Source organism: Lithobates pipiens, unplaced genomic scaffold (assembly GCF_037356315.1).
Source record: "Lithobates pipiens isolate NorthernLeopardFrog02 unplaced genomic scaffold, aLitPip1_a1.2 Scaffold_25, whole genome shotgun sequence".
NCBI lineage: Eukaryota > Metazoa > Chordata > Amphibia > Anura > Ranidae > Lithobates > Lithobates pipiens.
In genome coordinates, this window is record NW_027507787.1 from 197,479,572 (window position 1) to 197,492,056 (window position 12,485).

At 41.5% G+C, this 12,485-nt stretch overlaps 1 protein-coding gene across 1 annotated transcript; it reads right to left on the reverse strand.

Annotated features, from left to right (window-relative positions):
* Window positions 1-10,111: 10,111 nt before the first annotated feature.
* LOC143929819 (SCAN domain-containing protein 3-like) lies at window positions 10,112-11,983 on the reverse strand. The gene has a single exon (XM_077453794.1). The coding sequence runs from the start codon at window positions 11,981-11,983 to the stop codon at window positions 10,112-10,114; it is 1,872 nt and encodes a 623-aa protein (XP_077309920.1).
* Window positions 11,984-12,485: the final 502 nt, after the last annotated feature.

The window sequence follows — 12,485 nt, forward strand, 5'->3', positions numbered from 1 at the left end:
AAGGTACAAATTTTAACTTGGTACATCACTAGCCTATACTGCTTCTAGATTGAGGCCTGTATTGGGACAAGATTTAGTAGAGTTTAGCCTGACATTAGGGTTTGTCTTGTGTTGGGTTTTGCAGAGAATATGGATGGGTTTAATGACCATAGTTTCCTCCCTCTGTTCATCGATAAGTACAGGGAGCTGCCCTGTCTGTGGCAAGCTACACACCCACACTACAGTAACAAATTAAAGAGGCAGGCAGCGTTGGAGAAACTGCTGGAGTTTGTGAAGCCGGTGGTCCCCAGGGCAGATATCACCTATTTAAGAAATTAAATTGGTGGCCTGAGGAGCACATATCTGAGTGAGCTCAAGAAGGTGCTGAAGTCCATGCAAACTGGAGCTGCAGCAGATGATGTTTATGTCCCCAGGCTGTGCTATTAAGAGAGGATGCATTTTCTGTCAGACCAGTCTGAGGTCAGGGAATCCCTCTCTTCCCTTCCACGCGTCCTTCTATGCTTCATTCCACCCCTGCTGAGTCTTCCGACACCCAACCTGGGCCTTCCACTCAGGAAAAATTGGAGGAGCCCAGCTTGAGCCAGGTATAGTATTGTTCTACATATTTTTGGAGTAAAAATGAATGATGTTAACTTGATTTTTGCTCACTAATTGCTGATTTTAGAAAGTGTTTCACATATCAATAGACAGTAGTGGCCAAAACATTTGGGCCAAGAATGAAAAATTCTGGGCTCAGAATGATAGTTTTTTCTATTTGTTAACAATTTGCAACAGTCTTGAGCTGAAAATTGTGTGTGTGTTTGATGAACCAAAAACTAAAACTATGTCCCTTTTTCATACACAGGAAGACCTCAGCCAGGAGGAGGGTGTGGAATGCAGCAGCCAGGAGGTGGCTGTGGAAAGTGGCAGCCAGGAGGAGGCGGGGTAAGCGGCAGCCAAGAGGTGGGCAGGTGTAGGAGCCTGATTGAATCACAAGTCCCTCCCCTCTGCCTTCCACCCAAAAGGGCCAGAAAGGGGGGGAATGTGGAGGAGTCGGCTCTGAAGCTCATCGGGGAGGCTTCAGCAGCCCTCAAGGCCACCCCCACATATCAAGAGGCCTTTGCCACCTTGGCTGCCTGCAAACTCCAGCAAATGGAGGAGAGGCAACACCTCTTGTGTGAGGAGCTCAACATCCACACCCTCAACAAGGGGTTGTTGGGCCAAATCACACAAACAACAAACTTGTGTGATTTGGACCATGCTCCTCCTCTTCCTTCTGCCACACCTCCAGCACCACAGCCACAGCCTGGAAGGAAGCGTGGAAGGAAGACCAGAGAGTGATGACCTGGATTCAGTCTGGTCTAACAGAAGATGCAGCCTCTTGTAGGACCACAGCCTGGGAACATAGATGTCATCTGCTGCTGTTCCGGGTTTCTTGGACTTCAGGACCAGACTGCTCTCCCTCAGATATGTACCCCTCTGCCCACCAATTTTTGCATTTAAATAGTTGATTTGTGCCCTGGGGGCCAAAGGCTTTGCTAATCTCCCCAGTTTCTCCAGCGCTGCCTCCCTCTTTATTTGTTACTGACACCTAAATAAAGTTTTTTTTTGGTTTAAGAAATACTTGCCTATGTGTTTTACTTCAAAAAGGACAGTTTATTTGTGAGTAGGCAGGTACATTTCAAAAACACAAAGTCAAATTAATAACAAGGGACACCAACAACAAACAACCTCCTCTAGATTAAAAAAGAAACCAATAAAATAAAAAGATAATAATGATGTTGTGGTAAGTTGACACACAAAACAAACCAAAAAAATTGCGAAGATGAGCAAACTGTCAAAAAAGGAGATCTTGATTAAAAAACCAATCATTAAATTTAAAACCCAAAAAAATGATTGGGGAGATGTGACGAATTAAAATATTGTATTCATGAAATGAGGAAAAAGAATAAAGAATTAAGTTTGGGAGAAGTGCGTGTGAATATGAGCAGCAAAACAACTTCATTCTTGTAGCACTGTAAAGAAAAAGAGAATGCACTGCATTAAATAATTTTTAGCATTGCAGCGTGACGAATGTGCTATATCGATTACGAGCGGTAGTTTTACCTGACCGAGCGCTTCGGACTCAGAATTTATTCTGAGCATGCGTGGCACCTTGTCCATCGGACTAGGCTACACACAATCGGAACTGACGCGCATCGGATCATGTTGTCGGAAAATTTTATAGCCAAGCTCTCTTTTTTGGTCGGATATTCCGACGGAAACAGTCCGCTGGAGCCCACACACTGTCGGATTATCCAACAACACGATCCGATCGGACATTTTCCCTTGGAATATCCGACCGTGTGTACAAGGGCTAAGGGATAATTTACAGGAATGGGCTAAACTTCCTCTCAACCTCCGAATTAATGTATTCAAAATGATTTACCTTACTAGATTCCTGTAATTAGCACTAATTAGCACACAGCGCTATAGTAAATGACCCCCTTAGTGTTCTGTGCCTATCGACTGTCGAGAGTCCTCAGGATGATACAGTTTGGTGAATTAATTAAAGATTTTGCAGATGCTAAGTGCATGAAGAAAGACTTTTTGAAAATATTGTAGTGTGATACATTACTGTGATGTATGACTTGCCAGTTATAATTACCTGAGTGATGTGTATTTTTTCAATCAAAAAAATCGACAAAAAATATCAGGCATGTGTCTTCTTTGGAACCTTTTTTTTTTCTAAACAAAAGCTATTTGTCCTTCATTTCAGTTCACTTTTTCATTTGTCATATAATTAAATTTCTATGTGGAGAGCCCCCCCCAACTTGAAGTGGCCCCGGGCTCCCCAAGGTTTAAATCCAGTACTACACACACACACACACACACACACACACACACACACACACACACACACACACACACACACACACACACACACACACACACACACACACACACACACACACACACACACACACACACACACACACACACACACACACACACACACACACACACTCTCACACTCATGTACATTAGTAAGTAGTAACAGTGATTTCAGTATTGATGACACTAGATTTCATACCCCTAATATCTGCTTCAGAGCATTCAACAGTTTTCTTTTTCCCATGTAAACGAGCCAGTTGAATTAGGGGATATGGCACAAATTCCCACGAAAACGGAAATGATATAAATGCTTAACAAACTAGAAATCTCTATTAAATCAGAGATCAATAATGTAAGAATAGCTATGGCTCATCTTTTAAGGAGGGTGGAGGAAGTGGAGGAAATATCTGGTAAGCAAGCACAAGAAATAAAGGGACTCGAATTTCAAGTGAAGGCCTTGCAAATTAATAACAGAGATATCCTATAAAGCTGGAGAATTAAAGTAGACGTCAAAACCTCTGTATCCCATCCCTACCAGAACAACAAGGGGAAGACCTGTCAGGAAAAATTGAAAAGTTATTCAACCTAATCCTGGGCAGAGGAGGTCCACAGGATTGGGAAACCTCCGGGACTCAGAGAAGGGATTCCTAGAGATGTTATAGTCAAGTTTCATGCATATGAGGATAAAAATTAAATTTGGAACAAATTGAGAGGAATACCCTCACTACAATTAGAAGGAACTGAGATCCAAGTTTTCTCTCATTTGTCAGCAGGGACACTAGCTTGGAGATGAAAATTGAAGCCTCTCTTAGATTTACTAAGGGCGCCAAATTTAAAGTATAACTGGGGATTCCCATCAATGTTAATGGTTCACAATGAAGGGAGGACAGTCCAACTGAGATTCCTTGAGGACCTTCAAGAGTTTTGCAAAAACTTGGACATCCCTGTCCCTACTATCCCAAATTAATGGAAAGAGTTAAGAAAAGCGGAGTGGATAAAGGGAGGGGGGGGGGGGGTTATTTCACTGTTTGATATTGGACATTGCACTGCTCTAGAGGTCGCTTGTCTTGTGACACTGTATTTCTCTAGGTCTCTTCTAGCCGTCCCTTGCTCCTAGGGATAGGGAATGAAGAACTGGGATGAATTACCGGGCGAGGGGTTGAAGTGGTTAAGGAGTTTGGGGGGTGAAACATCCTGCATGCTCCAACCCCTCTCCCTCCCTTCTTAGAGGGGGGAGGGGTTGGATCCATGCCGACATGACCTGAGATCCACCCTCGGGAGTTAGTGGCCAAGTTGGGATCAGTACAGATACCCTACTATGGGCACAAGGCCCAGCTATGGCTGGAGGGAGGGGGGGAGGGGGTGGCGGGGAGGGAGGGGGGATGGGGAGGGGGTGGATGGGGGATGGGATGCATCAGATAGGGCGAAGGGACCTACAAGATTTTAAGGTAATGTTTCTGCCCCTGAGTATTCCTAGATAAAAACAAGAGTAGAAGATGGATTAAAAATTTTTGACATATAACGTGAAGGGACTTAATTCCTGGATCAAGAGACATAAGTTTCTTAGAGATATTAAACAATGCCAGGCAGACGTGGTGTTTCTACAAGAGACACATCTGATTCAGGAAACTAATATCAAAATATACTCAACAGATTTCCCCACTTGGTATTACAGCGACTCTACTATAAGGGGGGCAAAGGGGGTCGCAGTGGGGTTTTCAAAGAAAATCAAATTTACCATAACTGAAAGAGTGACTAATCCAGAAGGCCGTTTTCTATTTATAAATTTAGGCAGATTGGGTGAGCGAATATACACTCTGGCGAACCTTTACTGCCCAAATAAAAATCCGATTAGTTTCCTGAAGCAGATGTTGAACCGCTTGGAGGGGTTTAAGGCAGGGGAGCTTATCCTAGCGGGGGATTTAAACATCGGACTGGACCCCTCGATGGATAGCATGTCCCATGCGCAGGGGACGAGTAAGGTACAATTAAATGCGATAAAATCTGAATTGCATCAGTCCCAAATTATAGATATCTGGCGGGTGAAACACACTAAGATCAAAGATTATACCTTCTTATCCCCTGTGCACGGGACCTACTGTAGACTAGACTACATATTTGTAGATGATAGAACGAGTCAGGGATTTGAAGATAGAAACAATGTCTATATCAGATCATGCTCCGGTCTCGATGAAGCTGAGGACCCTGGGTATGCAAAGAGTGCCGTTTACCTGGCGGTTAAACAAAAGTGTGTTACAAGAGGAGGAGATGTGGGAAAAAGTTTGGAAAGAAATTGAGTTTTATTTTTTGATGAACGATACTGGGGATATCTGGGCCGCAGCGCTTTGGGAGGCGCATACGTTTTATATTAGAGGGATCCTCATCTCCATCGGCGCAAGGAAAAAAAGAGAAAAGGAAAAAAATATTAAGAATCTTTTAGAAGAAATCTCCAGACTAGAACAAGAACATAAAAATTTTAGGAGTCAATAGCAGGAAGTTTATCATGCACTAATAAATAAAAGAGGAGAACTCAATGACATCATGGAGCACAAATCTAGAAAGGAGATAAATAGAATTGTGTAGAATAAACATTATTGGGGGGACAAATCAAGTAAACATCTATCTAGGCTGGTGAAGAAAAAAAAGGGAAGTAAATTTCATTGAAAAAATAAAAAATAAAGCAGGAGAGACAGTTTACCCCACAAATGAGATCGTGCAGGAGTTTGGGAACTATTATAGAGCACTTTATGCAGTTAAGAAGGACCAGCCTGTACAGGATGAGGAAGAAATAATGAGAGAATTCCTAGATAACGGAGCATTAACTTCATTATCAGAGATTGACAGGACCAGTATGGAGGGACCAATAACAGAGGAAGAAATTTATCAAGCCTTAAAAAAGTCGCCCTCGGGCAAAAGCCTGGGGCCAGGCGGTTTTACAATGTTTTATTATAAAAAGTACAAAGAAGTATTAGTCCCAAAACTCTGCCACTATTGGAACAAACTAGAAACAGAATGCGTAATGGGAAGAGATGCTCTGCTGGCATCAATAACAGTTATACTAAAAGAAGGTAGGGACAGCAGTCTCTGTTCGAGTTACAGACCTATTGCCTTACTGAATACTAAATTATTTGCAAGTGTATTGGCCAACAGACTGAGGGAGAAGATGCCCGAGCTGGTCCATCCGGACCAGGTTGCTTTTATAGCTGGCAGAGAAGGAAGGGACAATGGTGTCTGGGCACTTCTGCTCCTACAGGCTGCTAAGATCGGGGATGACCCCAGCCTACTCCTGTCGACAGATGCCAAAAAGGCTTTCAACAGGGTAGACTGGGGTTATATGCTGAAATCTCTGGAGGCCATGGGAATTGGCCCCAGGGTGGTCAGCTGGATAAAAGTGTAATACAGGGACCCCCAAACAATTGTAAAAGTGAATGGTGTATCTTCTTAGCCATTTTCAATGAAAAACGGTACTAGACAGTGGTGCCCACTTTCCCCCTTATTGTTCATACTGTCCCTGGAGCCTTTATTGTCATATATCCGGGACAGTGTGGACATTGGGGGGATTAGGGTGGGAGAGGAGGAGCACAAGCTAGCAGCATTCGCTGGTGATGTGCTCTTCTTCATAACAAAGCCTAGGACAATGATCCCCAACTTGTTAAAAAAAAAAATGGAGAAATTTCAAATTTTAAAATAAATCCGAATAAATCGAAACTGTAAAACATCAATATAAAGAAATCAGAGGAAGGAAATCTTTCAAAGGAATTTCATTTCTCATGGAGAAAGGACATTAAATATCTAGGAGTAAGATTAACTGACACCTTAAGAAAAACTTATATGATAAACTATATACCTTTACTGGACAAAATAGGAAAAGAAATTAAAAAATGTCAACTTGTCCTTTGTCATGGTTCGGGCGAATAAACACTGTAAAAATGATGATAACCCCTAAAATCCTCTACAAATTCCAGATGCTCTCTTTAACAATCCCACAATCCTTCTTTAGAATTTTGAAAGGTATAATATCTAGCTTTATATGGGACACCAATAACCCTGACTCTCAGGCACGATTTTAAATCTAGGAAAAAAATCAGGGAGGCCTAGCACTTCCGGATTATAAGAAATATTATAATGCGGTGATACACTCATGATTAATTGAATGAGCAAAGGAGAGCAGCTATACAAGATGGATAAATATAGAATACACATTGAGTAATTCACATTTAGGTAACATAATATGGAATCCACCTCAATTTAGAACACTGGGCCAAAATACACATGATATTACACGCACAATATTTAAGGTATGGGGCAGGTTACATATTCACAAAAAATGGAAGTACAATTCACCATTGATCTACTTAAAGGAAACTGAATATTTTGAGCCCGGTAGGCAGGAAGTGGGGGAAAACTGGATTAAAAAAGATAATGTGCAAGTGAAAGATATAGTAAAAAATGGTAAAATACGTACTCTACAAGAACTTCAATTAGACATGGAGGTGATGAAAATTGACATATGGAGGTACATCCAATTGAAATGTTTTGTGGAGAAACTACCAACCCCAATTAGATCTGGAGAAGAGTACACCCCGTTTGAGAGGTGGATCATGAAGGGGAACTCTAAAAATAATATAACATGTTTATACAAAATTCTCTCCGAGGGAGAGGGATTGGAGGCCCCTCCATATGTCAAGAGATGGGAAAGGGAAATAGGAACTAAATACATTACACGGATATTAGGGAAAATTTGGAAAATGACTCACGGATCAGCGATAGATGCCAAGATGGCAGAAACAATTACAAATGTTTGGTAAGATGGTATCTCACACCTGATAGAATTAGTCACTTGCAGCAAGAAAGGTCCTCCGAGTGTTGGAGAGGGTGTAAAAATAAAGGCACAATGTTCCACATTTGGTGGGACAGTACCATCATTAAAAAATATTGGGGGGATATACTAGACCTTATAGAGCTAATCACTAATGAAAACATTCCAATGTATCCATGGAGGTGTTTATTTCATGGGTCTAATAGATCAGTGAGGCAATATAAAGCTTTGATAATCGCAATCCTGTTTAACATAGCAAAGAGCCTAATCCCAAAAAAATGGCAGGAAACAGAAAGTCCTAAAACCCGGGATTGGATATTCGGAGTGAATAGGTACAAAAATTAGAGAAGGAAGAGGAATGGGAGGAGGATCTGACAGGTGAGGCTGACCGGAAGGATAAAGGGCCAGGGTTGTGGGGATGAGGCCCTTGTCCCCATCAACATGGGGACATAGTGCTTTGAGGGGTCACAGACCCACAAAGTATCCTCCCAATGTTCAGGGCATGTGGCCTGGTACATTTAAGGAGGGGGGGCGCTCTGTCGTCCCCCCCTCTTTTCCTGTGGCCTGCCAGGTTGCATGCTAGGATAAAGGGTCTGGTATGGATTTTTAGGGGGACCCCCACGTCAATTTTTTTTTATTTGACGCGGGGTTCCCATAAATATCCATACCAGACCTGAAGGGCCTAGTGATTGAATTTAGAGGAACCCTACGCTTTTTTTTTTTTATCAATGAATGAATTGTTGGCTCCGTGATACGGAGAACACTCATTGACACTCAAGTGATTTTAAAAGACCTTTTTTCCTTGCGAAATGACACTTTGTGCAGGGACAGTTCTAAGCACGGGAAACATGCTCCCCTTCATAGGCATACTATAGACACCCCCCAGGTATGAAATTTAAAGGAATATTACACTTTTATTGTTTCACTTTAAAAATTATTAAAATCACTGCTCCTGAAAAAACGTTAGTTTTTAAAACTTTTTTTTGCATTGATTCATGTCCCCTGGGACAGGACCCAGGTCCCCAAACACTTTTTAGGACAGTAACTTGCATATTAGCCTTTAAAATTAGAACTTTAGATTTCTCCCATAGACTTGTACAGGGTGTTCCGGCTTTTCGAATTTGCCTCGAACAGCCCAAATTGTTCACTGTTCGCTAAACAGGCGAACAGGCAATGTTCGAGTCGAACATGAGTTCGACTCGAACCTCAAAGCTCATCCCTAATGCCAAACAAGTCATCAAGAGTTCTTTTTAGGTTTGATTTGCAGATGTCTGTTATAAAAGCAGATTTCATAGATTTATGAGATAATGTATGTTTTTCTGTGTGTGATTGTAGTTTCAAAGGCTGTCTAATTCTACACCTCTGCTTGAGCTAAGCAAAATCTCAGGCTTCGTCTTACATATTAGCAGAGAGCATATCAAGAAGAATGTATTTGCAAGTCAATACAACGCCTGTCAATTGTTTATTCTTATGTCTTTTTGTCAAATTATGTGGTTCAAGAATACTATGTGTTTCAACCACATTGCATGATTTCCTTGACAGAGAATTTGTGTGCAGTATAAGGATCAATGACAGATTTGTAAAAACAAGAATATGGTGTTCAAACCAGTGCCCTGCGTTGCAAGTCTATTCAGTCAAACTCATCCAACAGAGAGATATTTTTTGACAGTCTAAAATATTGGCACTCATTAATCCCAGCTAAAGCCATAGATAATCACATACCGGTACATTTGTATTTAAAAAGGTAAGGACTCCAAACCTTTTCATTTTGAGCCAGTTAAAATTAAAGAAAATATAATATCTTTCAGTAATCCTTTGTTAGCATATTACATACTGAATGGTTTTACTGCACCTTTCACATTAGTCTTTTTAATTGTGCCTAACTTATTGTTTATAACTTTAATATTTCCACCAACTTTGGGGTTGTTTCATAACCAAAAACACAAGCTGCTGATAATATGCCCTGGTTTTCCTTGCTAGTACAGAGGCTGTCTGCCACAGACACAGTCAAAGCACACTGACAACACAGGCTCAGCCTCAGCCTAGAGCAGGGGTAATGAATTAAAATTCAAGGAGGTCCGGTCGCCAAAATTTTCTTTGGGCCGAGGTCCGAATCTGAAGTCTGCGCTATGACTCAGAAAGATTGTAGTCACTGTATATCTATCAAAAACATGAGAAATGTACAATTTCCTTAGCATTTCAACAATATTTATTGTCAAGTTTCAGTTACAATATTAAACATGTGGACAGTTGGAACTAGGATAGCTTTACATTTGCTCTTGTCTTTGTAAGGAAAACAAACAACTATTTTTAACAAAAAAAACATGGAAGCAAATCCATAACTCTTTAATAAAACATAAAAAGCACATCCATTTTTCAAGTAAAAGAAGCACCTTCTGACTTTATTTCAATTTTTTAACACCCAAAAAACTTTCCTGTCTAGTGAGAAAAATGGGATTTTGATTGTCCTGCCAGTAGTTTGAATCTTGGCTTAAATTGAGTTACTGCCATTCTCATGCACATATGTAGGTGCTCATTGGTGAGCCTGGAACGATACTTTGTTTTAATAATGTTCATAGTAGAGAAAGCTGACTCACAGCTGTATGTAGATCCAAACATGGTCAAGGTGTGTAGTGCTACCTTGATTAGACAAGGGAAATCAGTCTCAGGCACAGTCTGTAGCCAGAAGTTAGCCGGATCAGTTCCTTCAAAGTGCTCTCTTAGTGCGACATTTGTTTGCAGGTCAATCATTTCTGTCTGTAGAGATCCCTCATGTGCCCACTTGAAGGTCTGCATCACCTCCTTTGAAAACACTCTGACATCTTTAATGAGGAATGGATTGTGAATGAACAGGAGGATCTGATGTCCAAGACTGAAGCTATCAAACCTTTTACTGAAGTTTCCAATGAGTTTATTTATGAAGTCAACAAAAGAAGAAACATCTCTCTTTCCTTGAATCTGTTCTTTCACCTTTGTGAAATGCAAGCACTCTCCTTGCAGATCTTCCTTGAACAAATCCAGTTTTCTCTGGAAGGAGCGGACAGCGGTCATCAAATCACAGATGGAATTGTTCTTGCCTTGGAGCTTTACATTGAGTTCATTAAGGTGTGATGTTATGTCCACTAGGAAAGCGATATTTTCCATTGTGCTTTCATCTTGTAAAAACAGTGAAAACTGTCTTGCTTTCTGACTTTTGAGTTGCACTAAGAAAGCTGCTACTTCAGTTCGAATGGACCAAAAGCGTTCCAATACATTGCCTTTACTTAGCCATCTAACATTGTTGTGAAGTAAAAGGTCATTTGCATTTGCCTCAACTTCTTTAAGAAACTCTCTTAGTAAACGATGTTGATGGGATGAGGATACTCTGAGGAAGTTGATGAGTTTCATCATCGTGTCCATGATTTCTGCAAACTTGTCCGATAGAATGGCACACAGGACAGTCTGGTGAATAATGCAGTGGTAAGAAATAAGGTCAGGGTTGTCCTCTTTCAGTCGTGCCACAGCTCCTCTCTCCTTTCCTACCATGGCAGGGGCACCATCTGTGGTAACCGAGACCACCTTTTTCAGATCGATCTTCCTCTTTCTCAGAATCTCCTTAATGGCCTCGTATATGTCTTGTCCTCTTGTGTGCGTCTCAAGTGGTGTTACACCTAACAGGTCCTCACAAAGTTCTTTTGTTTCTTTGTGAAAAAATCTTACATACACCAAAAGCTGGGCATTATCAGTTATATCCGTTGATTCATCAATGGCTAAAGAAATGCATACTGCACTCTGAATCGCTGCATCAAGTTGTCCCAAAACATCCTCTGTTAATATTTCAGTCTTTTTTGTTGCTGTTGACGCCGACAGTGGGATCTGGTTGATTTTTCCACACAGCTCATCTTTTTGTTTACCCTCAAGTAAAGTTTGAGCAACAGCATTCAAACACTCCTTTACAAATGTACCATCGGTAAATGGTCTTTTGTGTTGCCCCAAAATCCATGCTACTTTAAGTGAACATTCATTTGCACGCTGCTGGGCTGTAAATGAATGTGAGAGGACTTTGGTAGATCTGTCATACTGGGCTTTCAGTTCCGTTATTTTACGTGCCCTTACCTCAGAATGCTGTGGATATGTTTGCGCAAACGAGCTGTGTTTTGTTTCGTAGTGACGCTTCACATTGCTACTTTTTATTAATGCCACGGTTTCGCAACAAATCAGACAAACTGGTTTTAAACTTCCCACAGGAAGAATGAACATATATTGGTCTGTCCATTCATCTTTGAAGACTCGGTTTTCAGTGTCTACCTTCCTTTTCTTGGCACAAGCCATGCTCTCGGTCACTTTTGCTACGGTTTCCTCCACACACTTTGGTAATATTCTGTAAATGTAAATGTCCCTATTAGTTTTCCCTCTTACATCAGTTGCCCCTATTAGAGTAAGGCCGCGTACACACGGGCGGATTGTCTGTCCAACTTAGTCCGCTGAACCGTGTTTCAGCGGACAATCCGCTCGTGTGTGGGCTTCAGCGGACTTTTTCAGCGGACAGTCTGACGGACTAAGTCTTTCGGAATTTCCGTAATTTTGTCCGTCCAAACTTGGTTTCAGCGGACAATCCGCTCGTGAGTAGGCTAGTTCGACGGACTAAGTTTGGCACATGCTCAGAAAGGATTTACACGGCGAAGGTTGCATTGCAGTGTATTGGACGTCGAATTTCTCGTCCCGTCGTACATGCCGTACACGTCATCGCGCAAGCTTTCAGCGGACTGTCTGTTCATCGTGTGTGGTCAAGTCCGTTCATTCAAAAGTTGAACGGACTGTCTGTCGGATTGTC